Below are 25,663 nucleotides of genomic sequence, written 5' to 3'. Positions count from 1 at the left end.
CTTCTCCAATCTCTGCAGGAGATAAGTCCCCACTTCTTCATATCAGTTATACTGGCATTGCAATCACTTCATTTTTTTCTAGCTTTTAGAAAATCCTGTCTCCCATTTTTCAGTTCTTCCCTGGCCCTCATGCATCCACTCTAGCCTCTGGTGCCAAAACTCTATTGCCATTTTAAGTTTTTTCAGACCACAGAAATCTTGGATAGGATCTCAAATGTCTTCATTAGCTAACTCAGACCTCTCAATCTTAGAGACTCCAACCCTCCCTCATATTTGTGTTCACCTGTTACAGTTTATCTGTGAAATGTATATTTACATATCTTTCCATCTTTTCTTTTTTTTTTTTTTTTTTTTTAATAGAGATGGGGTTTCTCCATTTTGGTCAGGCTGGTCTTGAACTCCTGACCTCAGGTGATCCACCCACTTCAGCCTCCCAAAGTGCTAGGATTACAGGTGTGAACCACCACACCCAGCCTCCAACTTGTTTTCTAAGCTGTGTAGTAAGTTTTTCTCGGACAAGGCCTAGCTACAATTCTCTAAGCCTTACTTTTTGGTACATAAGGCTGTGTATTTATTACATAGGGCTCTGCTCATTTGAGGGCAACAGGATGAGGCTGTGTAGGTTTTCCATTCTCTTCTTGCTTGACTTTCCCTTACTAAATCCTGGGTAAGTCTTGGAAAGAGAAAAAGCCTGTGGCACGCCTTGGCCTGTGGTTAATGTGTGTGTCTGCTTGGCAGGGCCTGCCAAGCCTAACAGAGAAGAAATCTCCTCATCCCAGGAAGAAAGTCTGCAGCTGAACAGCATCCCGCCTACACCCACCCTCACCTCCACAGCTGTGAAGAGCAGGCAGCCCCCGTGGGGATTGGAAGAGATGGAAGAAGAAGATGACTCAGAGTTGGACTTTGCCCAGGGGTGAGGCCATGGAGGGAATCTGGGTGTCCGGGTTCCCAGTTTGGTGTCTGGCTACCTCCATCTTGCTGTTTCTGTTCCATGGTTCCCTGCTGTAGCACTCCCTCATTGTTGGGTTCTTCTTTAATCCTTCTTTATTTTTTAGCTTTAAAATGCATCTCTCCCAGCACTGAGCTTTTCTCCCCATTAATACCAGCTGCCTTACGTCCTCTTCTTATCCTTGATTTTTATCCCATCACTGATACTGCTTCATTCCCAGCAGTCAGCCCCTCGCAGGCACCCAGAGGTCAAGGTTCTTGGGTCCACAGTCTATCCAGACTCCACACAACCCTTCAGGTCCTGATCTGGGCAACCAGCTGATGCGGTGAGCTTTCCTCATCATCTCCTGTCTTCACTTCAGATCTGTCGCCCACTCTGAGGGGATTCCTTTATCACCCAATGCCTCTCCGTGGGTGCTTTTGGGGCTTGTTTTAGCCATAGAACACTTACTGTCAGCATAATGTGGAAACCTACTATGCTGTACTTACTGCTTCCCACTTACCCCACCCCGGGTGTCTCAGAAACTCTCAAGGGTCCTCAAAGAACAGTTTGAAAAGCCTGACTCTTTGCCCCTACATCAGACTCGACCTTATGGAAGAAGACGAGGAAAAAGAGTTAGAAATTCAGGATGAGTCAAGTGAAGAATGGCAGGATACAGGCATGGTGAGTGGACCACCCTGCCCTTCTCTCTCAAGAACTAGGGGCTGATGTGCCAAATAGAAGCCAGGGTGCTTTCCCTCTCTCCACTCATGATGCCTGGTCTCTGAAAGCTGAATGAATCTAGAGTACAGGAGGAAAGGTTATATGTTGGCTTGGACTTTGCTTGGACTGTACTTTTATTAAAGAATAAGAAAAATCACAAATGCCAAAGAAGGTTGGAATAGCACTCTCGCTCCCAATCCCTAAGTATATATTGTTGCCTCTGAACCTCCTAGGAATTGGAAGGAGTCCTAGTGCAGAAGGTAGGAGGTTATCCAGTCTAGACGGCAGCCCGTTCAGTGTCTCTCCTCAACACATGACCACCTGTCCTCCTCTCCCTACTAGAGGGCTACCCCTCCTTGTCTCTCCCCTCACTCCCCTTCTAACGTAGCCTGTCTGTTTCCCCAGGAGAAAATACTACTGGTGTAGTGGGAAAAGCCTGGCATTTGGAATGTGGTGACCTAAGCACGAGTCCTCAACTCCACGTCAAATTAGCTCTTTACTCCTCCTCACCCTCCATTTTCTCATCTTTATTTTTGAATTACTTTTATTTTTTGAGGTAGAGTCTCTTGCCCAGGTCTGGAGTGCAGTGGCACGATCTTGGCTTACTGCAACCTCTGCCTCCTGGGCTCAAGTGATTCTGCCTCAGTCTCCCAAGTAGCTGGGTTTACAGGTACACACCTCCACACCTGCTAATTTTTTGTATTTTTAGTAGATCTGGTGTTTCACCATGTTGGCCAGGCTGGTCTCGAACTCTTGACCTGAAGTGATCCACCTGTCTCAGCCTCCCTAAGTGCTGGGACTGCGTGTTGCCCATTTTCTCATCTTTAAAACTCAGCTGTTAGCCTGTAGTTCCAGCAACTCAGGAGGTGGAGATGAGAGGATCAATAGTCCAGGAATTGGAGTCCAGCCTGGGTAACATAGTAAACCCCTGTCTCTTAAAAAATTTAACAATTCAAAAATAAATAAAATGGACCTTTTGCATAAAATATAAGGTAAAGCCACCTTATAAATGGAAAAGGGCTATGTCTGAGTTCAGGCTATTGTAACAGAATTCCATAGACTGGTATCTTACAAAGAGCAGAAATTCGTTTCTCACAGTTCTGAAGGCTGAAGTCCAAGAGTTGGGTTCTGGTGAGGGCTGTTTTCCAGCCTGCTGACTGCTAGCTTCCGATTGTATCCTCACCTGGAGGAAAAATAGGCTGCTCTCTGGCCTGGGCTTAGAAGGCCATTCATCCATCCATGAGGGCTGCATTCTCATGACCCAGTCACCTCCCAAAGGCTTCAGGTCCTAATAGCATCTCACTAGGGGAAGGATTTCAATGTACGGGTTTGCGGGGACACAGATATGCAGTCCATTGCAGGCTGTGTATCTTGCTGTTATTCTTCTGTTCTCGTCTGTGCGGGGAGGGAAAAAGAATGGAACAGAACAGAACAAGAGAGTCTTGTGCTCAGGAGGAGAAACTAAACAATGATACCTTCAAACCAGAGACTAGAGAGCAAGGCTTCTATTAAAATATTATTTCCTAACATCTCAGGAAAAAAACCATTTTCTGGTTCCCAAACCAAAGGCATTTAAGGGACTCAGTCAGCAGGCCAGGAAGCGCTCTGCAGTCAGGCCTAATCCTCGTACCCACACTAACTTGCCTCCCAGGAGGTGCAATAGGGGCCTGTTCTGCGCATGTTTATTCTTATGAGGCTGGGAAAGGAACTGGGTTTTTGTTTACACAATGATAGGAGTATGGAAAGGCCTTCTTGACTTTTAACCTCATTCTCTCTAGCAAGCAAGTACCTACTCTTCCCCCAGTGAGCGCAGGCTGGACCTCTTAGATTCTACAGAGCTGGATATTGAGGTGAGTGTCACCAGAGCAGGAGGAGTTATGTCCTTGGGAAATGCTGGCAGGCAACCCATGTACCCATCAAATTGACAGAAAGGCAACATCATGGGAGCGGCCCTTTCAGCTGACTCTGGGGCTTTGAGCGTAACCCAGGGGAGGACGGTCTGCCCTCAGGCCTGTTGCTGTGTCCTGTGTATTCCTTTCATCTTTCTCATTATAGGATTTCTGACATGACTCTTGGCCCCTCCCCAGCTCCACCCCCCACCTCAAGGATGTGACCACTTGGAAAAGGCAAAGAGAAAAGGAGCAAAGTGAAGCATTCCCCCCCCCGCCCCCCCCCCCCACCCCCGGCTTCAGCCCTGGGGTCTGAGAGGAAGGAGTTGGACATTGTTTTTCTAACTTAACCTTTCCCTCTGGTGATGTTGGGGTAGAGAAGCGAGAGATCGTGTCCTCCCTAATGCACTGTGGCCCAATCCCCCTGCCTTTTTCCTGTTCTCTTTGGAGTGGAGAGGGGCAGCACCTCTCTGTGATTAATGGAAAGAGCCTATAGTTTCCTAGATTTTTGGAACATCTTTTTCAGCCTATTTTGTGTCCTAATGATTTGCTCAATAAACATGTTTGAATCCGCATGTTCCCAAGGTGTGGCTTGAGATTGTCAAACTGATAGAAGTCAGGTTCTTGGTCTGCCTTGTCCCATGGCTAGTCTATAGGTGTCCCCATACCCTGCAGGTGCTTTGTCTATAGGCTCTCAAGGAAGTGTTGCTTAGTAACTGAGAGGCAGGGGGAGACAGTGGAGATAGGGAGAGATTGGCTGCCCATGAGTAGTTTATCTAGTGGCCACAGCCTCTGCAGCAGTGAAAGTTGTGCTGACAGGTGGCAGGGTGGAGCAGGACCTTGTGAAACTGCCTGTCTCACCCACACAGGCCAGGCCATGCATCCTGGCAGCCTTCACCCAGGGGTCTTTCTAAAGGAAATTTTATCTTCTCATCCCAAAGATACCTGTCATAATTTGGAATTTGATCAAATCACAGTATCTGAGAGTTAAAAGGAAGCTAAGGAGTTACTCTAAATGTCCAACCCTAAAATCCAAGTGCCAGATGTCACCTTCACTCTTGCCTTCTTCAGCAGTTCTTCACCAAGTTCTATCAAGACTTGGTAAAGAAAACGGTCTCTGGCCTGTGTCCTCCACCCATTGCCAGCATCCTCCCTCACCTAGACTGCCATGGTGCACCCTCAGGGCCAGCCTCTTAAAACTCACACAGACTTGTTTGCTCTTGTTTTGCTTTGTGAAGCAGCATAGCACCTCTGTTCTCTCATGTCCCTCTGACAAGCAGTATTTGAAGACAGCTGCTGTCATTTTGTACTTTCACTGTTTTCTTCTCTGGTTTAAGGAACACTTCAGCCTCTCTCTTCAGATATAATTTCCATTTCTTCCCATCATGGGCACCTGCTTTAGTGACAAGTTCTCACTGTGATCTCCCAGGCCAGACACAGACATCCAGCTAGTGATCTGTGCAGAAAGAGCCATGACTTCCTGGGATCAGGTCACTCAGCCAAGACCACCTAACCCCTCTCATTCCCCCTCCCCACCCCCCACCTGCCCCTCCCAGATAAAAGCTAGAAGAAATTGGGTTGTGAGTCTGCTTTGGAAAGGTAGCCCTGGGGGAGTCAGAGCTGGGATGTGGGGTAAGACTAAGTCATTGAGAGATCTTTAGCTTATTCAGGTAGAGTAGCTTCAGGGAGCTGGGCATGGTGGTTCAAGCCTGTAATCCCAGCAATTTGGGAGGCCAAGGAGGGTGGGTTACCTGAGGTCAGGAGTTTGAGATCAGCCTGACCAACATCAAGAAACCCTGTTTCTACTAAAAATACAAAATTAGGCATGGTGGTGGGCACTTGTAATCCTAGCTACTCGTGAGGCTGAGGCAGGAGAATTGCTTGAACCCGGGAGTCGAAGGTTGCAGTGAGCTGAGATTGCACCACCACACTCCAGCCTGGGCAACAAGAATAGCTCCAGGCAGAGGAGCCTGTTTTGTGGGAAAACAGTGGGAGAACTGAGGAGAAGATGTGGAGGTCACTAAGAATCTGGGAGGAGAACGATTCCTGAGTTATGTAAATACCAACCAAGCTAAGGGTGCTTCACAAGAGCGTAAGAGCAGCTCGGGGACTTTGCGTCAATATGGATACCTGTGTACAACCAGGCAGCCCAGTGTGCTGGGTTGAGTCACAGCCTTAGAATATGTGGGAGTTTGAAACCATACTCCCCAAAGCCTTTAACACTGTTTTTTGAGAGGCTGGTTCTAGCTTGTCTCCTGTTGAATATGGGCTTTGTGATGCTTGACGAATAGAAGATAGTAGAAAGGATGCCATGCTAGTTTGTGGGCCCAGATTTTCAGGAAACTGACAGTTTCCATTTCATATCTCTTCCTGTACCTGGGGTCACACTTGAAATTCACTCACCATTCTGTGAACAGCCCAGCAGCCAAAGGAAAAGACCGTGTGTAGGTGTTCCTGCCAGCGGCCCTTGCTGAGGTCCCAGCCAACATCCGCATTGGCTGCCAGACTCAATCCAGACAGGAGTCAGATGATTCCAACCTTCCCTGCTTTTCAGTTTTCCCAGCTGAGGTCCAGGCATCAGGGAGCAGAGACAGGCCATCTTTTCTGTGCACTTGCCAAATTTCTAACCATGGAGCCCATGAGCATAATAAAATGGTGGTCGTTTATACCACTCAGTCTGGAGGGGTTTGTTATGTCACCATAGCAACTGGAACAGGACCTTAGAGTCAAAAGACTCCAAATGTTTGGACATTTCAGTTTTTAAAAATTTGTAAGTTATATAAACATACACTAATTCTTCTATGTTATATACATTTAAAATGTAACAAATGAGTTGATGAAATGTTTTAAAATATTTCATTGGTTAACAGTGCAAAATACCTTTTGCTTTTTAAAAAAAAGTTTAGTGAGAGCAAAGTGAGAAACATATATACATATATATATATATATATATATTTTTTTTTTTTTTTGGAGACAGAGTTTTGCTCTTTTTGGCCAGGCTGGAGTGTAATGGCGCGATCTTGGCTTACTACAACCTCCACTTCCTAGGTTCAAGTGATTCTCCTGCCTCAGCATCCCCAAGTGTCTGGGATTATAGGGGTGCACCACCACACCCAGCTAATTTTGCATTTTCAGTAGAGACATGGTTTCTCCATGTTGGTCAGGCTGGTCTTGAACTCCCAACCTCAGGTGATCCATCTGCCTCAGCCTCCCAAAGTACTGGGATTACAGGTGTGAGGCACTGTGCCAGACCGAGAAACATTTTTTTAAATCATAGTTTAACATTTTCTGAAGTTCTAGTTGAAAGTTCAGTTTATTCTGATACTTAATGACCTTCATAACTGCCAGGAGTACCTCTCAAAAACAGGCAAATCCAAGTGAATTAGGTGCCTCTTTGCAGTTACCGCTTTTTTAACAGATCCAAACCTGCTGAAAATCTTCATCTGGAAGACGTGAACAGGTCAGAGTATGATTTCCCAGTGCAGAAAACAGTGTTCTCATGAGGACACGCATTGTCTGGGAGCACAAAACCTGAAGTGCATGAGCTGCAGTGCATGGTGATGGGCTGGGGGGTTTGCCTCTCTTCCCTCAGGATACTGATTGTATTCCAGGGGAATCATGACATTAGGATCCTAAGAAGGGCGCCAATGCCACTTACAGTATTTTTGTCTACACTTGATGCGATACTGTATTTTGTTTTAAAAGGTTAGACTTTTTCTTTATTTCTCCTGTACAACGTCAGTGGCTATTTTTTGTGCACACCCCCACCCTGACAGGCTCAGCTGTGAAGAGTTCGTGCCAGTGAGCCCCCTGCCAGCTGGGACAGCCCAGGGCTCAGGCTTCTCAGCAGCACCTCCCACTGGCCAGGCCCAGGGCAAGTTGGACAGAGCTGAGACCAGCTCAGGCCACAGGCAGGCAGGCCTCTGCCTGGCCTGATAAGCAGTGCAGAGCAGTGCTTTTCAGGGGCTGGCACTGCTGAGCATTGTCTGTTAATGTTGAATAATTGTTTTAAGATTACTTTCAATAAGGCCTTGCTGTTTTTAACTTGCGCTGTGGCCATGAACTCTGCCAGAAGTGACTTGTTGGTGTTACCTCCTGAGTTACAAAAGTGAAGAGTTTTTTGTTTTGTTTTGTTTTGTTTTTTTTCAGATTACTGAGAGTCTTCAGTTAATAGGTAAGTCGCCCCATCCTTTTAACTCCAGGTGACACTGACTGGGCTTTATGGGATGAAAGAGGAATGTGAGGCCAGGTGCAGTGGCTCACGCCTGTAATCCCAGTACTTTGGGAGGCCGAGGTGAGCAGATCATGAGGTCAGGAGATCAAGACCATCCTGGCCAACATGGTAAAATTCCATCTCTACTAAAAATACAAAAATTAGCTGAGCGTGGTGGTGCATGCCTGTAGTCCAGCTACTTGGGAGTCTGAGGCAGGAGAATTGCTTGAACCTGAGAGGCGGAGGTTACAGTGAAACGAGATTGCGCCACTGTATTCCAGCCTCAATAACAGAGTGAGACTGTCTCAAAACAAACAAAGGAATGTGTGCTTGGATGATGGGGTGTGGTGGTGAAGGGGCAAAACGTTTCTTTTCACACATAGACATCATGAGGTTTTCCTTGAGGTCTTTAGAGCCTTCTCTTGTGATGGGATGAAATTCTGAGATCCTAGAAAGGATTCATAAAACAAGTCATCAGTGCAGATTCACCAGTTCACCCCTAGGTGTGTGTGGGATTTGGATGGCAGGGAGAAACAGGCACTGAAGATTTGTGGTCAGGACAGGGCAGAGAAATAACGAAAAGAGTTGAAAACTCACCAAAGGATCAATAAACCCAGGGCATTTAGAGAAGGCTTGTAGTGTGCAAAGGAGCCCAGAACCCTGGGGAAACTTGGAGGAAAATATACTTAATTTGATTCAGTGAGGTAGACCCAGTGAAGGGATTGGGTGGCGGAGGTGGAGTAGCCTCTGTCCCTGAGGTCACATCTGAACTTAGCGAGGCAGCTTCACCTGGTGAGAGACATGGCTTCAGCTCCTGGCTTCTGCTGCTGTTTGCTGACACAATCTTGTAGTTCAATTTTAATTTTTAAACAAGGTGTGGGAGAAGGCAGCTTAGCACAATGCTGAATATTATGGGTTCTGGAGTGAAAATTTTTGTCAGGGTTTAAATTTTGGCTTCACTGTCTAGCCTTTTCGCCCCAGGCAACTTATTTCCCACATGAAGTGAGTGCTAAGTATGGAGCTGATGTACATGCATCACTGAGAATGGGTTTAGCACATAGTATACACTGAGACGCCACTTCACATTAGCTGTATTACTTCATAAAGGATAAGCTATAATTAAAGGATAAGCTATAATTAAAGTTACAGAGGAACAAAAGTGGCCCTTTTCACAACATTTAAAACATACATATAAAAATAAATGCAGCAGTTACAAGTCTTACTCTACAAACTCAGATGAGCAGAAATATAACTTTATTTTACTTCTATAATTTCAAGCTCTTTTTCTGCCCAGGTGAGAAAATTTAACTCCTGAGTCTTCTGGCTTCCTTCCTTTTCCCTAAGGTTGTGTCAAGTCCAAAGCATTTAGGGGAGGGAGGAGGCCTCTAGTCCTCTGTCAAAAATATTTTGGATTTTTATAGTCATTTATCTTTCTCTGTGGTGAGACTAGGCCCTCCAGGACCCTGTGTTTTGGCCCCAGGAATTGAGGCCATCCGAATCAGCTGCCTGGGTTCCTGTCTGCAGTGGGCCACATGGGCCTACAGAACAGGGGATGCTCAGGGCTGAGCTGTTTGCTGCCCAGAACCAAGGCTAGGATGAGGAGCTCAGACTCTTCCAGTGGAAGCAGTGCTAGGACTGAGACAGCCGCCCCTGAAGAGGGGACATTGATGTCAGTTGATCTGCCTGGGAAGGTGTTGTAGAGATGAACTTGTATTATCGCGTCTTCCACACTAGCCATAAAGAAAGCTAATCCTGATGTCCTCATGAGAAGGGACCAGACTCAAGGAATGTTTCATGTCACAGGATAGTCACAGCCTGCATCGGGGCATGAGCCAGGCCAGGCCTGAGTAGAGTGCTGCCCCTGCACTCACTGACTTCATCCTCTCAATTACTCTGTGGAATAGACACTGTTGCCCCAGTTGGAATCCTGCTGCTTTGGGAAGTTGCTCTGTTAAGCTTGCAGAGCTATGAAATTATGACACTATTTCAAACCTATAAGGGCCCAATTCTACAGACCGACACAGGGGCTGTTTCACACAACAGCAGGACTTGGCCTGGGGTTGCAGAGATTTCACCAAGGAACATCCAGCAGGAGATGGCCATTGTGAAACCTGCCTCATCTTGCCTCCTGGCTGAAAGTGGGGTGCAGGGCTTAGATTGCCAAGCTTGGGAATTATTTGTGGCTCTGCAGTTCACATTCTAGAGAATGTTCAGGAATATTCAAAAAGTTCTGAGAATAAGGGCCCTCACATATATCAGAACACAAAAGCATTCCAGTTAGGACCTCGTGATACTGAAACTAGAATAATCAACCCAATGGATAGACTATGAAAGAGAATCCAGATATAAACCTATGTTTAAGAATTTATGACCAAGGTGGCATTCTGAAACAGTAGGGAAGGAGCCCAACAGCAAATGGTCTGGGGATACCTGGCCCTCCACCCAAGATGTTACACAGCCCTTTAACACCACCTCCAAAGTAAAGTTCATGGACTAAGAAACTATAGAGTTACGCATAAAAACAAAGCCATAAAAATATTTTCATAGTCTTAATCTTCCTAAGCAATACACAAAAACCAGAAATGTTAATGTTAAAGATCAAACCTCATGAAAATTCAAACAGGGAGGGGAATGGAAGGACCTGGCCAAAGGAGAACTTGGTGTTCTATGTTGTTCGAATCTCACACGAGAATTTAGGGGATAATGTGATCTAAAACATTGAAAAAGATATTGAAAATGGTGGGTAGTCAGCTTTGTACCATGGCTTTTAATCCCTCAGTAAGTTCTGGGCTCCCCTTATTGGGGTGAATAAAAGAGATGCTTCCTCCAGGGCTCAGTGTCCGCCTGTGAAAATGCCCCCAGGGTTGCTGAGAACCCAGCTGGGAGGCCACCTGCAATCCTATGATGATTATTCCAGAAGGAAGTGGGTACTCTGAGGCAGCTTCCTGGAGGTGGTGGGATTTTATATCCTTACAAAGTAGGATTTCAGCAGGTGATGTAGGGAAGTTTAAGTTTTTTCCCTGAAGGTTTGATAATCTGAGTCTATGAAAAAAACGTAAAACACACATTAACAGGACAAAACTGGCTTAAAAATTTTTATTACGTGCACACACATGCACAAGAGTCAAAATATATATAAAAAGAAACAGCCAGATGGTTGACACTTTCATAACTATCTTGAAATTATAGAAATAATGGGTACCCAGAGCACAGCAAGACAGGTTAAGGGAAAGGGAGAGGAGAGACTTGGCTAGCAAAGTTCTTGTTCTGCAGGTGACACCTCACAGCTGGTGCTCTGTGGAGCCTGTGGTAAGCAAGTCTTTCAGACCCTTAAAGGGGTCCGCCTCTCAGTTTGTCTTTCCTAGATCCAGACATGGGGACTGCAGAGGAAGGCTGTGTGCATCTGCTGTCTACCCCACGGTCTCCTCTGAAGAGGCAGATCTCCCCAACTGAAGACCACGTAGCAGGCCCACAGCTGCCTAAGATCCTCTGAACAGCCATCCCAAAATATCACAAATAAGCTTATTCTGAGGTTAAATATTGTGGTTTCTTTCAGTGGGAGGCAAGGGTCTTCTGGACTCAGGAGGTGGATGTGCATTAGCTTCACGTGGCCTAGGTGCTCTGCAGCTATGCTGGCCAGGCCACCCTCAGGTGAGTCTGCTCTGCACCAGTCTCACACCTTGCCCGGGGGACGGTAGTGGAGAAAGCAGTAAAAGCAGGTCTGTAAAATCAGTAAAGGCTGTAAAAGCAGGTCTGAGGCAGATGTGGAGATCAATACAGGGGGCCTGGGCGATGGACAAAAGGTGTCAAGAATGCTGGGAGCCGTGGGTGACTGGCTGCGGGCATAGGCACCGTGAGGGCCACTATAGGCTGCAGGGTGTGGATGAGGGGACACAGTTTGCCCCAGAGACCAAACTGGTTTGTGGCAACACCACAGGATTTTTATTTTGTATTTTTTAAATTTTTAATTATTTTTGAGATGGGGTCTCACTCTTGCCCACACTCAAGTGTAGTGGTGTGATCTTGGCTCACTGCATCCTCTGCCTCCCAGGCTCAAGTGATCTTTCTGCCTCAGCCTCCCGAGTAACTGGGACTACAGGCGAAAGCCACCACACCGACTAGTGTTTATTTTTTGTAGAGGCAGAATCTCACTATGTTGCCCAGGCTGGTCTCAAACTCCTGGGCTCAAGTGATCCACCCCCCTCAGCCTCCTGAAGTGCTGGGATTACAGTTGTGAGCCACCATATCCAGCCAGCACCACAAGATTAAGCAGACATGATGAGTCTTTGACACAGGGCAAGCCAGGGCACAGAGAGGTGACTTAGGGCAGGGCTGACTTTTCAGTCCTTACCACCTTCCTTAGGGAAGCCGGGCACCCCTCACAGCTGGGTTCTCACCCACCTGTGCCACCTTGCCTTGTCACACTGTGGATGAGATCAACCTCAAGACAGTACCCTGGGCTCTCACTGGACCCTGGATTCAGGCTCACAGCACACAAACCAAACCGATCCCTAGAAAGGGTCACCTGTCACTGCCTAGCAGCATTCTGGTCAGTTTGCAACCTCAAAGTGACATAAGCAGGGAAGCAATTCAGAGCAACATTTATTTATTTATCAAGACAGGTTCTCTGTCACCCAGGCTGGAGTGCAGTAGTGCAATCATGGTTCACTGCAACCTCTACCTCCTGGGCTTAAGTGCTCCTCCCACCTCAGCCTTCCAAATAGTTGAAACTACAGGCACCCGCCACCATGACTGGCTAATTTTTTTTTTTTTTTTTTAGGGATGGGGTCTCACCATGTTGCCCAGGCTGGTCTTGAACTCCTGGACTCAAGCAATCTGTCCATCTAGGCCTCCTAAAGTGCTGGCCTCTCATTCCCTGTCTGTGTACACCTCTTGGCAAGGGCCAGCCTGTTTACTCCTGGTCACTTCCAAATCTTGCTTTTTTTTTTTGAAACAACTCTCAGCTGAAATCTTGCTTTTAATTAAACTCACAGGTACGCAATGTGAGATAGGAGGGAAGGGAAGGTGGGGATGGCAGGGGGCATCAGCTCTGGGTGTCATGGACTGAGTGTTAAGAAAGGGAATGGCCTGTCTGACTTGGGTTCAAAAGGGTCCCACTGGCCATTGCAGTGTGAAACCAGCCAGGCCAATTCTGCATTGTTCCTGCTCTTCCAGGCAGAAGATTAAGCCCAGAGTCAGAAGGGGGTGGGGGTGGGGTGGGAAGAACTGGTCCTTTAGTGAGGGTGGGAGGCCAACAGGATTTCCTGGCATGTTGGAGGTAAAAGGGAAGAGGCACAGGTGGCTGTGCTTTGGGCCACAACAGCCAGAAACCAGTTGCCATCGCCTTTGACGAGAAAGAGAGTGTGTGGGGCACAGCCCAGAGTGGGGTGTGTTTAGGGTAGATCAGGAGGTATAAGTAGGCAGTGGGCGAGCCAGGCTGGGGGTTGTTGGGGAGACCTGAGTTGCAGGTGTAAGCATGGGACCCACATCAGGTTGGTGGCGGGTCACGCACGCTGGGCTGGCTCTCAGGTCCTTCCTGCTGGCTTCCCATTCCCAGGGGCTGTCTCCTTCCAGATTCTTAAGCTGGGTGAGGGGCGGGACAGAGCCCTTTCCTAGGGAAGCCGGGCACTCCTCACTGTCCAGGAAAGGGGAGTCCTTCTAACTTCTGGCAGCTTCTCTGCCCCTCCCCTGGCCTCGGTTCTCACCCACCTGTGCCACCTTGCCTTGTCACCCAGAAGCACAGCCTTGGGGACCAAGTGGGCCCTCACTGTCCCTTTAAGAAGGGAATCAGCCACCTTGTGTTCACCACCTCTGAGGAAGGTGTGAGAGGAGAGAAGGAAGTGGCTGTTTGGCTGCTGACAACATGAAGACTTCCTGCGACGAGAACAGAGGCCCAGGTGCCCTGCAGCCCCCAGAACCTGGACTGGAAGGAGCCATGGGGCGCCAGACCCTGGCCCTGCCCTGGGTGCTGCTGACCCTGTGTGTCACTGTGGGTGAGTGCCAGCACCAGAGAGGAGCAGGGGCTGCAGGGAGGGTAATGTGGGGCGACAGCCCACTGACTGCTGCCTTTCCACAGGGACCCCGGAGGTGTGGGTGCAAGTTCAGATGGAGGCCACTGAGCTCTCATCCTTCATTGTCCGTTGTGGGTTCCTGGGATCTGGCTCCATCTCCCTGGTGACTGTGAGCTGGGGGGGGCCCGATGGTGCTGGGGGGACCAGGCTGGCTGTGTTGCACCCAGAACTTGGCACCCAGCAGTGGGCTCCTGCCCACCAGGCCCGCTGGGAAACCCAAAGCAGCATCTCTCTCGCCTTGGAAGGGCCTGGGGCTAGCAGCCCCTCTGCCAACACCACCTTCTGCTGCAAGTTTGCGTCCTTCCCCGAGGGCTCCTGGGAGGCCTGTGGGAGCCTCCCGCCCAGCTCAGACCCAGGTGGGGTCGGGGTGAGGGACCCAGGAGGGCAGGGAGGGGCTCGGGCACCAGCTACCCATTTGATTCTTGTTTCTGTGTCCAGGGCTCTCTGCCCCACCGACTCCTGCCCTTATTCTGCGGGCAGACCTGGCTGGAATCTTGGGGGTCTCAGGAGTCCTCCTCTTTGGCTGTGGCTACCTTCTTCACCTGCTGCGCCGACAGAAGCACTGGTGAGAACCGGGCCCTGTCCATGTCCCCCTGACACTGGGCTGGCCACATGTCCTGCAGACTTCTGACCATCCTTGCTCTCTCCCAGGCCTGTCCCTAGGCTCCAGCTGCCCCACACCAGCTCCCAGGCACCGAGATCACAAGCATGGGTGAGGAGGGTGACTGCCTTGGGTACAAGGTGGTGAGGACAGGGGGACTGGGGCTGGGCCCAAGCTGTACAGATTCACTTAACTCTCCTTTCTCCATGCAGGCACCCAGCCAGGCCTCCCAGGATGCTCTCCATAACCCTTGCACCACTGTAAACACCAGCTTCTGCCCAGCTACTTTGGACACGGCTCACCCCCACAGGGGGCCATCCTGGTGGGGATCACTCCCCACCCACACTGCACACCGGCCCCAGGCCCCTGCAGCCTGGGCCTCCACAGCCTTCCCTGCACGTGGCAGCTTTGTCTCCGTTGAGAATGGACTCTATGCTCAGGCAGGGGAGAGGCCGCCCCACACATGTCCCAGCCTCACTCTCTTCCCTGATGCTCGGGGGCCCAGGGCCATGGAGGGAGGCTTAGGAGTTCAATGAGAGAGATCATGAGGCTGCTGGGCTTTCCCTCTCTCAGGCCTCCTGGGTGCCATCCCCTTACTTTATTCTTGGGCCTCCAATAAGTGTCCCATGGGTGCCTGACCAGGCCCACCTGCTGCGGATGTGGTCTGTGTGCATGTGTGGGGGTGTGGGCACAGGCATGTGTGTGAGTGACAGAACCCCATTCCAGTTGTTTCCTGCTGTGACACTTCCTCAACCCCTGTAACTAAGACAGCAACACAGTTCCTCTGATGTGGGCCTTGGCTGTGCCTTTTCTTCGGGGATGAAGAGATTAGGGAGGCAGAAGCCAGGTGAGAACCAGAGTGGGCTGGGGCCTCCGTGCAGGGCTGGGGTTGGCCCAGGGAGAGGGCAGAGTGTCACCTTAGAGATCTCCCCTGCCTTCCCAGGGTGGCATGGGGCTGAGGGCTTCCTGAGCAACACCTATGGTTAGGGAGATAGGATTGGGGGGCTCCCAGTGGGATGGCCCCTGCTCTAATCCCACCGTGTCCTAGAACAGCAGCAAAGTTTCCTGGGGCTCCAGCCTGAGAGAAGTCCCTATGGTGTGACCTGGCATCCCCCTGCTAGCTCCCTGCTGTGGCCTGGACTGGGCCCTTGACCTACTCCTTCCACAGCTGGCGTCAGAGGCAGGGAGTGGAGAGTAGAGGGACTCACTTGAAATCTTCTGTCAGTCACTTCCCCCAGCTCCCCTCAGGGCAGGCAGAGGCCTTCAGACACGGGGGCCTCCCCACAAATGTTCCATCCAGAGCCAGCCCTTCTGCTGGTGGGCCCCACAGCCTGGGCCTGATCAGGCCTTTGCCGAACAAGACAGGATGGGTGAGAGGGCTCTGGGCTGTGAGACTCCCCAGGAACGTGGCAGGCCCTAGGTGGCAGGATGTGTCATTCTGGATCCAGACTGAGGCTGCTCCCCCAGCTGGGCTGAGTACTCCTGGGGAGGGAGGGCACCTGCCCATCAGCCCCTCCCTGCGGACTGCATGGAGAACTGGCTCGGGGGTGGCCTGCCTGGAGACTGTGTCCACCTGAACCACCCTCCACAGCCCAATGCCCTGCCCCAGGCAGGCCCTGAAGTGGCCTTGCCAGGACCCAGCCCCATCCAGCCCCCAGCGCTGCACTGTGCTGGGAAGAGGGTGGTTGCGGCTGGTCAGGCCTGCCTTCCTCAGCTGGTGGTCATCCTCCTCCTCCCAGAGCCCTCAGCACTGGCCTAGGCAGCTCAGCAGTTCCTCCAGGGCTGGGGGCTCAAGGAAGAGAGGAAGGGGTGCTGCAGAGAACCCTGAGGAGGGTCAGGAAGGCAGGGCTGAGGATGAAGATGATGGGGGGAGGGGAAAAAGCACTCAACCCGGGATGGGGTGTAAACAGTGGGGTTTGTAAGGTCTCAGGGGAAGCCTGAGGGGGATCCCCAGAAAGCTGGGTTTCTCTAAGAAGTAGACGAAGGGGGAGCTCTGAGGGGACCCCACCCCACCCCAGCCAGGGCCACTTGCCCATCACAGTGGAGGAAGAGTCCCTGGGCCTGAGCTTGGCTTCCATAAGCTTAGGAGGGTGCAACCTAGCCTGGTCACTGTGGGACTCAAAGCCAAACACCTTGGGACCCAGAAAGTCTCCCCACAGCCAGCCTACTCCACGCTGCCCAGCCTGAAGAGGAGTCAGAGCCAGCAGCAGTGTCAAAAGGACACCCTGAGAGTGTGTGGTGCACTGTGCTGTGGTGTGTGGTTGGGCCTCAGACCCAGAGACCAGGGTGCTGTTGGCTCGGTATATGTGGAAATTGAGGCCAGAGGGAGCTGATGTGCTCCAGGGGAAGAGCTGAGTCAGCCCAGCAGCAGCACCTGCCTCCCATCCAGTGGCCTCAGGTGTCCAGGACAAGCCTCCAGCACCCATGATCCAACGTAAGGTTTCAGCTTTGAATGGACCTGGGTTTGAATCCTGGGGGTCCCTCCCTGGCGGCGTGGTGCCCGCATGGCTCAACATTGAGCGTCAGGTACATGAGAAGGGTGATGAAGCCTGCGATGATGTGAAGATTGTAAACCAGGAGGCTCCCAACGACTAACTCTTCCTGGATATACTTGTCTTAAAACAAGTCAGGAGGTGGGTATTCTCAGGAAGTCCATTTGACAGATGTGGAGCCTGAGGTGCAAAGCAGCACCTGAACCCACCCAGGGGCCCAGGGCTGGAAAGAAGAGGAGTTCTTGGTGAAGGAGAGTAGCAGGCAGGCCTGGACAAGTGTGTTCCTGGTGGGTAGAGGCACAGCTGTCTGATGAGGGTGCTCCATGAGCAGCCTCACATCTATACCAGGCGGTGTGGCTGACACTCCTCGGGGTCCAGGCCAGATCATGCCTGAAAGGTCTGAGTGCCAGGGCCTAAGTCAAGGGAGAGAGACACCATGTTCATACATCACAAGGCTCACTGTTTTTTTTTGTTGTTGTTGTTGTTGGTGGTGGTGGTGTTTTGAGACAAAGTCTTGCTCTGTCACCCAAGCTGAAGTGCAGTGGTGGAATCTTGGCTTACTACAGCTTCAACCTCCTGGGCTCAAGTGATGCTCCCACCTCAGCCTCTGAAGGAGCTGGGACCACAAGGCCTATGCCACCATACCTGGCTAATTTTTGTAATTTTATTTATTTTTATTTTTTTGGTAGAGATGAGGTTTCACTATGTTGTCCAGGCTGGTCTCAAACTATGGGCTCAAGTGATCTCCCTGTCATGGCCTCCCAAGGTGCTGGAATGACAGGTATGAGCCACTCACTGTGCCTAGCTAAGGCTTGCTGTTAACAGGTCAGTATACCCAAATTGATCTCTTTAAAACCTTCTTTTTTTGTTTTGAGACAGGGACTTTCGCCCAGGCTGGAGTGCAGTGGCGTCATCTCGGCTCACTGCAACCTCCACCTCCCAGGTTCAAGCGATTCTCCTGCCTCAGCCTCCTGAGTAGCTGGAATTACAGGCGTGCACCACCACACTCAGATAATTTTTATATTCTTTAGTGACACCGGAGTTTTGCCAAGTTGTCCAAGCTGGTCTCAAACTTCTGGGCTCAAGTGATCCTCCAGCCTCAGTCTCCCAAAGTGCCGTGATTACAGGTGTGAGCCACTGCGCCTGCCAAAAGGGAATCCTTAGAGAAGAAGGAGTGGGCAGGGGCAGGAACACTGTCAGAGACGGTGTGGTGGCCAAGGCTACTACAGCAAGTTGGCTGCTTCCTGTGAACCCACAGGGTGAGGACTCAGTTCCACAAGACTGCCCCTGCATCAGATGCCAGTTGCAAGCTCACGTCGTGGCTGTGCTTCTGACACAGGGCTATAAAACTCGAGGTTCCCACGATCCCCTCCTTGGGTTCCATTAATTTTCTAGAGGGGCACCCAGAACTCAGGGAAACACTTTATTCACATGTGCCCCTTTATTATAAAGGATATTACAGGGCTGGGCGACATGGCTCATGCCTGTAATCTCTGTGCTTTGCAAGGTCGAGGGGGGAGGTTCGCTTGAGCACAGGAGTTTTGAGACCAGCCTGGGCAACATAGCAAGACCTTGTCTCAAAATAAAAATAAAAATATGGGATATTACAAAGGATAGAGATGAACAGCCAGATGTAAGAGATACATAGAGGGAGGCCTGGGGGGAGGGGTGCAGAGCTTCCGTGTCTTCTCCAGGCACCCCACTCTCTAGGAAGCTCCATGTGTTGTTATCCAGAAGCCCTCTGCATGCCTTTTGGGTTTTTATAAGCTTCACTGTAAAGGCATGATTGGGCCAGGCACAGAGGCTCATGCCTGTAATCCCAGCTCATTTTGAGGCCAAGGCTGGAGAATCACTTGAGCCCTCAGGGGATGATCGAGGCTGCGGTGAGCTGTGATTGTACCAGTGTACTCCAGCCTGGGTGACAGAGAGAGACCTTGTCTCAAAAAAAGACAAAACAAAAAAAAACCTGACTGATGTGGCGAAACCCCATCCCTACCGAAAATGATTGTTGCCTGATCCCCACCCTTGAAAGATGCCTCCACACCCTCCAGGCACATTTGGGCAGCACTGACTGCCTGGCACACGGCGCTGGGTAACAAGGACCCCAAGTTACACCAGCCAGTGCCCAGCCCTCAAGCACCTCCCTGTGCAGAAGGAAGACAACACAGAAAAGGGAAGCGTGGTTGTCACAGAGGACTGCCAGCTGATGTCACTGAATGAGGAAGTGGTCAGCCACCAAGCCTGAGGCTCAGACCTGATGCCACAGTGGATGTTTATGGGCCATGTGACCTCAGGCCAGGCTCAGAACCACCCTCAGGGCCTCCGTTTATTGTTATGCAAATTGAGGATCATAACAGAGACTCTGCCTATCTCCTGGGATTGTTGGGAGAGTTACAAGCTCTTTCAAAATGCACCTGCTGGCAGGGCGCTGTAATCCTAGCATTTTGGGAGGCCTAGGCGGGCGGATCACCTGAAGTCAGGTGATCCTGACCAAGCCTGGCCAACATGGCGAAACCTCACCTCTGCTAAAACTACAAAAATTAGTCAGGTGTAGTGGTGGGCGCCTGTAGTCCCAGCTACTCAGGAGGCTGAGGCAGGAGAATCGCTTGGACCCAGAGGCAGAGATTGCAGTGAGCCGAGATGGCACCACTGCACTGCAGCCTGGGCATCAGAGTGAGACTCCTCTTAAAACAACAAAAAAAAATTTTTTAAAGAAATAATTAAAAAGCATCTGCCATTTAGTTCCATCAGGTATGGCCAGACGGGCAGACATGGAAATGAGGGTCATGAGGGAGGCAGTGTATACTCACAGATCCCCAGAAACAGGAGACACAGTAAGCCATGGAGGGCCACTTGGGAAAGCACCAGGGTGCCTCAGGGGCAGAGCAAGCCAAGGGGAATCCTGGGTGAGACCCTTTGTTATGCTTTCCCTGGAAAAGACAAGGCAGGGTATGCAGGTTTAGGATTAGCTAGTTAGAACTCTGGGGAGTAGGGGCTGTCACTGGTTGGTGCATGGCCCAGGGAGATGAAGGCAGAGAAATATTGTCTCCTGGAGGGTGAGAGCCAGCTAGAAGAGCTGGTTCAGGGCTGGGCCCTGGATTAGTTGGTTTGCATATGAAAGGCCCATTCCCAGAGGGGTCTTTTACTAGCTGTAAGAACTGGCAGGCCCTGGCAGGGGCAGTGTCTCTCTCTGGTCTTGGAGGTCTGAGATGCCAGAACATCAGTAATACAGAGGGCTGGGCGCGGTGCCTCACACCTGTCATCCCAGCACTGAGGGAGGCCAAGGCAGGAGGAGCCCTTCAGCCCAGGAGTTTGAGACCAACCTAGACAGCAGTGAGACCCCCTCATTCAAAAAAAATATTAAAACAAAAAAATAAGCCATGTGTGGTGGTGTGTGGCTGTGGTCTCTGCTACTCATGAGGCTGAAGTCAGCAAATCACTTGAGCCCAGGAGGTCCAGGCTGAGTGATGGTGACTGTGCCCCTGCACTTCAGCCTGGGGGAGGATCGTACCTTGAGGACAGTACAGCCTGATTCCAGAAGCTTCACAGCAAGTCTTGAAGTCAGGTATTACCACTCTTCCACCTTCATTCTTCATTTGTAAAGACCTTTTGGCTATTCTAGGTCTTTTGAATTACTGTAAGAATTTTACAGTTGGCTTGTGGACTCCACAAAGCCTACAGGATGTCGATTAGGATTGGAGGAAAGCAGGAACAGCGTAGGCAGGGCAGGGATGGATGTAGCCAGTGAGGAAAGGAGGGTGGTTGTTGGGGTAACGTGGGGACATCCAAGCAGTGGTTCTCAAAATGTGGTGCAGGGTCCTGGCCCCCTCCCTGCCCCTGCTCCCCACACATGGCTTCCCATGCCTCTCCCATGGCCACTTGCGCTAAGGGGCTGCATTCAGGCTCTGTCCATGTTGGAATCATGCCCTCCTCCAGGCCCTCCTCCTGGAAGCCCCGTCTGTGAGAGAGCCACAGCCCCAGGCTCAGTCCCAGGCCCTGTCACTGCTGTTGAGGAGGGAGGATGAACAAACCCGGGAGACCTCACACCATCCCAGAGCAGAAATCCTGACACAGAAAGGAATCTCCCATGGGGGTTCAGCTGGGTCCAGGACCCAGAAAGTGACATCAATGTGCACCTTGCATCTAAGGAGACGGCACATGGTGGCTGGCCTGAGGCCACTGGGCACCTTGTGTCCTCCAAAGCTACCCAGAGGCTGTTGTGTAAAAGTTTTATGTGACCTCCACCTTGGACAGTCCAGTAAGCAGGTGACCTTCCAGCCAGGTCCTCAGGCAGGGCAGGCCACCCTCTCGAGGCCCTGCCCAGGCAGCCAGGGGGTCCCTTGTCCTCTCTTCAGCCCATCTTTCCAGTTGGGACCAGTTCAACCCAAAGATCCCGTGCCTGTTTCCCTGTGGGTTGAATGGAGATAATGTGTCACCTCAGAATGTTGTGAAGCAGAGAATGAGGTGTTTAGGGTCTAGTTCAGATGGAGGGGTTCCCTTAGCACAAGGAACCTGTTTCCTCAGGCCTGTGAAGGGAGGGAGGGTGAGGCGGCCTGACTGGCCCTGGGAAGCACAGAGGAGCCTACCTACTGGGACCAGGAAGAGACTAAGAGAAAGGAGGCCTGTCCCTGCCTGCTTCTGTCTCAAGAAGGCTGAGGCCACTTCCTCTGTCGAAATCCTGCCTTCCTGCCCCCATGGCTCCTCAGCCGATGCCACCTCACCCTGGAGAGGGTGGGCAGAGACTCCTACAGAGGGAGCCCTGTGGGCCATCAAAGCTCCCCACCCCAGTGACCACCTCCGGGCAAAGGCTGGCAGATCCCCTGTTAGAGACAGTCCCAGGACTGTGCGGGGGAGGGGGGCCCACTGCTGCTCTGAGCCTTCACGTCCTTCTGTGTCCAAGGAAGCTTCTGGATCAGCCAGGAGCTCAGATGTATTGATGAATGACCTGAGGGGCTCTATGAGGGGACAGCCTCATAGGGCAGGGAGGTCAGAGGGGACCCTGCAGATCCAGTCTCATGTCTAGGGGTCCAGAGGTGACCTCCAGAAGGCCTAGTCTCTGTGTAGGGGATAATCAGCCCCCTCACCCCTTACGCAAGGTCATGGTCCCTGCACCAAGGGAGCGGGCATGGGGTGGGAAGAGGCCAGCGGGGCAGTGGTGGTGCCTGGGGACTGCATGGGAGCCCCTGCCAGGGAGGGAGAGAGACAGAGGACAGCTGGGGCTCTGGTGCTTGGGCTGGGGGCTAAGCGCCTGTGACCTCCACCAGCCCCCTCCTCCTCCTAAGGACTCAATCTGGGGCACAGCAGGGCAGAGACTCAGGCCTGCCTTTCCTCTCCCTGAAAGAGCCTGCACTGGCCCTGGGCAGAGAGAAGGATGAGAAGTGAGGCTGAGTGAGGTGGGGTTGCAGGGATCCAGGTGGGAGGGACCCAGCCAGCCAAGCCCAGGCCCAGCCCCTCAGCAGCAGGACGGGGACTAGGGCCCTTGGGCTGGGTGACGTGGCGCTGACCACAAGGGAGGACCTTTTGCAATAAGGGAAAAGAAGCCGGATGGATAAAGGAAGTGCTGGTCACCCTGGAGGTGCATGGGTTTGGGGGAGGCTCCTGGCCCCCACAGCCCTCTGCGGAGCCTGACCCCAGCTCTCCCCACTCACCTCGACCCCCAGGCAGCCCCTCCATAGGGCCCCTCTCCTGCCTGGACGGCTCTGCTGGTCTCCCTGTCCCCTGGAGGAGAGCAAGGCCATGGGTCGGCCCCTGCTGCTGCCCTTGCTGCTGCTGCCAGTATTCCTGCAGACTGGTGAGTGAGTGCCCAGATGGCCCAGGTGTGGGCTCTGCCCAAACCACAGGAGGGGCCAACACGAAACAAAGGTGGGACATCTGGGTGAGGGGCCAGACTCCCACCCCAGCAAACAAGGGCAGGTCCCACAGGGGTGGGTGCCCCCATCTCCTCCTCCTTCTGCCTCCCCCATGCCCAAAGACTGAGAGACCCAGGCCAGAGGTCAGTCTAGCCACCTGTCACACGACAGCCTGTGGGTGAAGGTGCGGGAGGGTCTGGGGTCATCGTCTTCGTGTCTCAGGGTGGCTTCAAGGTCTCTCCCTGACTCCCTCCCTTCCTCCTCTAGGTGGCTCCGCAGGATCCAGTCCAGGGTACTCCTATGGGGTCACTCAACCAAAATACCTCTCGGCCCCCATGGGTGGCTCTGTGGAAATCCCCTTCTCCTTCTATCACCCCTGGGTGTTAGCCAGACCTCCCAATGTGAGAATATCCTGGAGACGGGACCACTTCCATGGGAAGGTCTTCTACCGCACAAGGCCACATTTAATTCACAAGGATTACTCGGATCGGCTCTTCCTAAGCTGGAGAGAGGATCAGGAGAGCGGCTTCCTCAGGATCTCGAACCTGCAGAAGGAGGACCAGTCTGTGTATTTCTGCCGAGTCCAGCTGGACATAGAGACAGATGATGACATAAACACATCAGGGATGAAGATGTGGCAGTCCATTGAGGGAACCAACCTCACCATCACCCAGGGTGAGTCCGGCTGTCCTGGCACCTGCCTTGCCCACTGCAGTGAGGCTTTTATGACCACTGGTGATGCCATCCCTATCACCTCAGACACCACTTCTTCTGACAATCCCTAAGTTCTCTCTGGCCCCTGACACCTCCCCAGGCCTCTGCCACCTCTCCCCTTTTCTCTTCCCCTTAATTACCCCCAAATCTGATCTGTTTTCCCTGACCATCCCCCTTTCTGTCCCCTCTAGATCCAGCCCCTCCCCTACTCATCAGGTCTCAGCACCTGCCAGACCCTCCAATTATCCTCAATGCTTGCTCCAGACTGGGGATCCAGCCTGGCCTCTCCCCCATGACCTCCAGGCAGATATGACCTCTCCAGGATGTTGCCTACCTGCTCTTTGTCATTTGTCTATATCCCCATTGGTGCCTCAGGGTGGGCCCCTTACCTTGCATCTCCCACAGTCTGGGGGAGGGTCCAGGATCCCACCCCCAGCAAACAAGAGCTCACCCAGGAACCCCCAGCAGGTGCCCAATGACTGACCCTGGGAGTCCTATAGTCCCTAGGTCAAGCCCCATCACCTGGGTTCCCATCTACCCACTTCCTTCTCCCCCTCTGCTTCCAGAAGTGTCCTTCAGCTCCTCCCCGACCCGTCTCACCTCTTCCCTCTCCTATCTGCCTCTCCTCCTGCATCCATCCTTTAACATCCTAACTTCTCCCCAGCCCCTGCAGCCCCCCACTCTTCCTGACAAGCCCGTGTTCTTCCAGCCATGCTCTCCCTGACCTCCACTCTGATGTTGCTACTCTGTCCTTCCCGACACTAAGAGACATATCTGCAGAAGCAAAAGCAGCAGCCCCCATTCACTGAGGCACCATGGCATGGCCCTGGCAAATCTCTTCATGTGTCTTGTCCTAGTGAACCCTCACCAAGACTCCACAATAGCAAGAGGAGCTGCTATTTTCTTCGGTTTAAAGATAGGGAAACTGAGGCTAACAGAGCCTATACAGCTGCCCTACCTCAAACTAATGGTGCAGATGGGATTTGAAAATGATGTGAGGGCTGGGCATGGTGGCTCACACCTGTAATCCCAGCATTTTGAGAGGCCAAGGTGGGTGGATGACTTGAGGTCAGGAGCTCGAGACTAGCTTGGTCAACATGGCGAAAGCCCATGTCTACTAAACATACAAAAATTAGCCGGGCGTTCTTGCATATGCCTGTAATCCCAGCTACTCAAAAGGCTGAGGCAGGAGAATTACTTGAACCCAGGAGGCGCAGGATGCAGTGAGCTGAGATCATGTCACTGCACTCCAGCCTGGGTGACAAAGTGAGACTCTGTCTCAAAAAAAAAAAAAGAAAAGAAAAGAAAAGAAAAGAAAAGAAAGAAATGGTGAGCTGCAGACTTTCTCTCCTAACCTCTAGCTACAAGGCCTCGCCTATTGAATTGACCATAGTGTTCGCCTTCACCTACTTTCAAACCTAGTGATGGGATGTGTTGCACTAATAGATCTTCTATTTTATTCAGAAATGGGATTGGGGGAATTTGAGCCTAGGTTTATCTGTCTCCAGAACAGTGGGGCAAGGGGAGTTTCTCCCAGGCCCAGGCAGTAAGGGGGTACATTGCCTGTAGAAAATGTTGTAGGAAACTAATAATCAGCCAGGTGGGTTTGTTTTTCCTAATCACTTGCACTGGCAATCCTAAACAATGCCAGGGATAAATTACTCTTCCCTGCTAGGACGGACACTCTCGCTGCCCCCACCCTGGTAAACTACTGCTCCGTCTTAACCACTGTGTTGGTTTTGGAGCAGATGGAGAGCAGCTCCATAATCCAAATGAAGCAAGACAGCCTTGAACTTTGATTTCCTATGTATTTCCTTACATGGTCTTTTTTGAGAGATTTGGGTTTTTCTCAGGCCTTCTCTTCCTCTTTGCTTAATTCCTACTTGCTTTCCTCATTTCTCTGTGTTGGTCAGATTTGTAGTTTTTTTTCCCCAATAAATTGTTTTTTCAATTAATTGAATATTCATGATTATCAAGCAACAAAATACAGGAAAGTAATAAAAAGAAAAAATTGTTTTTGTTTTTTTTTTAGATGGAGTCTCTCTCTGTCATCTAGGCTGGAGTGCAATGGCACGATCTCAGCTCACTGCAATCTCCACCTCCCGGGTTCAAGTGATTCTCCTGCCTCAGTTTCTCAAGTAGCTGGGATTACAATTACTTTTGTATTTTTGTAGAGAGGGTTT

The 25,663-nt window shown here is 51.3% G+C and overlaps 4 protein-coding genes and 1 long non-coding RNA gene across 15 annotated transcripts in view; 3 read left to right on the top strand and 2 right to left on the bottom strand.

Annotated features, from left to right (window-relative positions):
* STAG3 (STAG3 cohesin complex component) overlaps positions 1-13,554 on the top strand; it is a 46,689-nt gene extending 33,135 nt beyond the window's left edge. The window contains exons 31-38 of one of the 6 annotated variants that reach the window (XM_064376386.1): positions 739-913; positions 1,173-1,274; positions 1,531-1,612; positions 3,430-3,501; positions 7,690-7,714; positions 11,310-11,404; positions 12,534-12,747; positions 13,489-13,554. In XM_064376386.1, the coding sequence (XP_064232456.1) occupies positions 739-913; positions 1,173-1,274; positions 1,531-1,612; positions 3,430-3,501; positions 7,690-7,714; positions 11,310-11,404; positions 12,534-12,747; positions 13,489-13,532 (809 nt within the window). In that variant the 3' untranslated portion in view covers positions 13,533-13,554. Of the gene's footprint in view, positions 1-738; positions 914-1,169; positions 1,275-1,530; positions 1,613-3,429; positions 3,502-3,706; positions 4,120-7,689; positions 7,983-11,309; positions 11,405-12,533; positions 12,748-13,488 lie in introns of those variants that run through there. The other 5 variants (XM_064376385.1, XM_064376387.1, XM_012474725.2 and 2 more) reach the window with 5 other exon arrangements.
* Positions 11,346-15,218, top strand: PVRIG (PVR related immunoglobulin domain containing). 2 transcript variants are annotated; one of them, XM_064376401.1, is made up of 6 exons: positions 11,346-11,404; positions 13,574-13,746; positions 13,830-14,180; positions 14,263-14,389; positions 14,476-14,536; positions 14,638-15,218. In XM_064376401.1, exons 2-6 carry the CDS (start codon positions 13,617-13,619, stop codon positions 14,959-14,961), a joined length of 993 nt encoding a protein of 330 aa, XP_064232471.1. In that variant the 5' UTR covers positions 11,346-11,404; positions 13,574-13,616; the 3' UTR covers positions 14,962-15,218. The 2 variants fall into 2 exon arrangements, with proteins under 2 accessions (XP_064232471.1, XP_021527267.1); XM_021671592.2 differs by lacking the exon at positions 11,346-11,404 and adding an exon at positions 13,128-13,245.
* LOC105732559 (paired immunoglobulin-like type 2 receptor alpha) overlaps positions 14,988-25,663 on the top strand; it is a 32,738-nt gene continuing 22,062 nt past the window's right edge. The window contains exons 1-4 of one of the 4 annotated variants that reach the window (XM_064376400.1): positions 14,988-15,272; positions 17,607-20,482; positions 22,578-22,708; positions 23,034-23,441. In XM_064376400.1, the coding sequence (XP_064232470.1) occupies positions 20,385-20,482; positions 22,578-22,708; positions 23,034-23,441 (637 nt within the window). In that variant the 5' untranslated portion in view covers positions 14,988-15,272; positions 17,607-20,384. Of the gene's footprint in view, positions 15,273-15,314; positions 20,483-22,577; positions 22,709-23,033; positions 23,442-25,663 lie in introns of those variants that run through there. The other 3 variants (XM_012474740.3, XM_012474738.2, XM_012474737.3) reach the window with 3 other exon arrangements.
* LOC135275099 (uncharacterized) lies at positions 17,410-21,320 on the bottom strand. Its single transcript, XR_010342802.1, has 3 exons — positions 20,429-21,320; positions 19,728-19,847; positions 17,410-18,060 (listed from the first exon to the last, which is right to left on the bottom strand). It is a non-coding gene; the product is annotated as an uncharacterized LOC135275099 (long non-coding RNA).
* Positions 22,571-25,663, bottom strand: part of ZCWPW1 (zinc finger CW-type and PWWP domain containing 1) — a 51,159-nt gene continuing 48,066 nt past the window's right edge. For both annotated transcript variants that reach the window (XR_010342801.1, XM_012474733.2), the window contains one exon: positions 22,571-23,311. Coding sequence is in view for 1 of the 2 variants with exons in the window: in XM_012474733.2 (XP_012330156.2) it covers positions 23,298-23,311 (14 nt within the window). In the remaining variant the exon portion in view is untranslated. The remainder of the gene's footprint in view (positions 23,312-25,663) is intronic.

This window comes from Aotus nancymaae, unplaced genomic scaffold (genome assembly GCF_030222135.1).
Source record: "Aotus nancymaae isolate 86718 unplaced genomic scaffold, 86718_ANA_hifiasm-v0.15.2.pri h1tg000015l_0, whole genome shotgun sequence".
Lineage (NCBI taxonomy): Eukaryota > Metazoa > Chordata > Mammalia > Primates > Aotidae > Aotus > Aotus nancymaae.
Note: the sequence above shows the minus strand (reverse complement) of the source record. Positions and strands in the feature narration are given on the sequence as shown.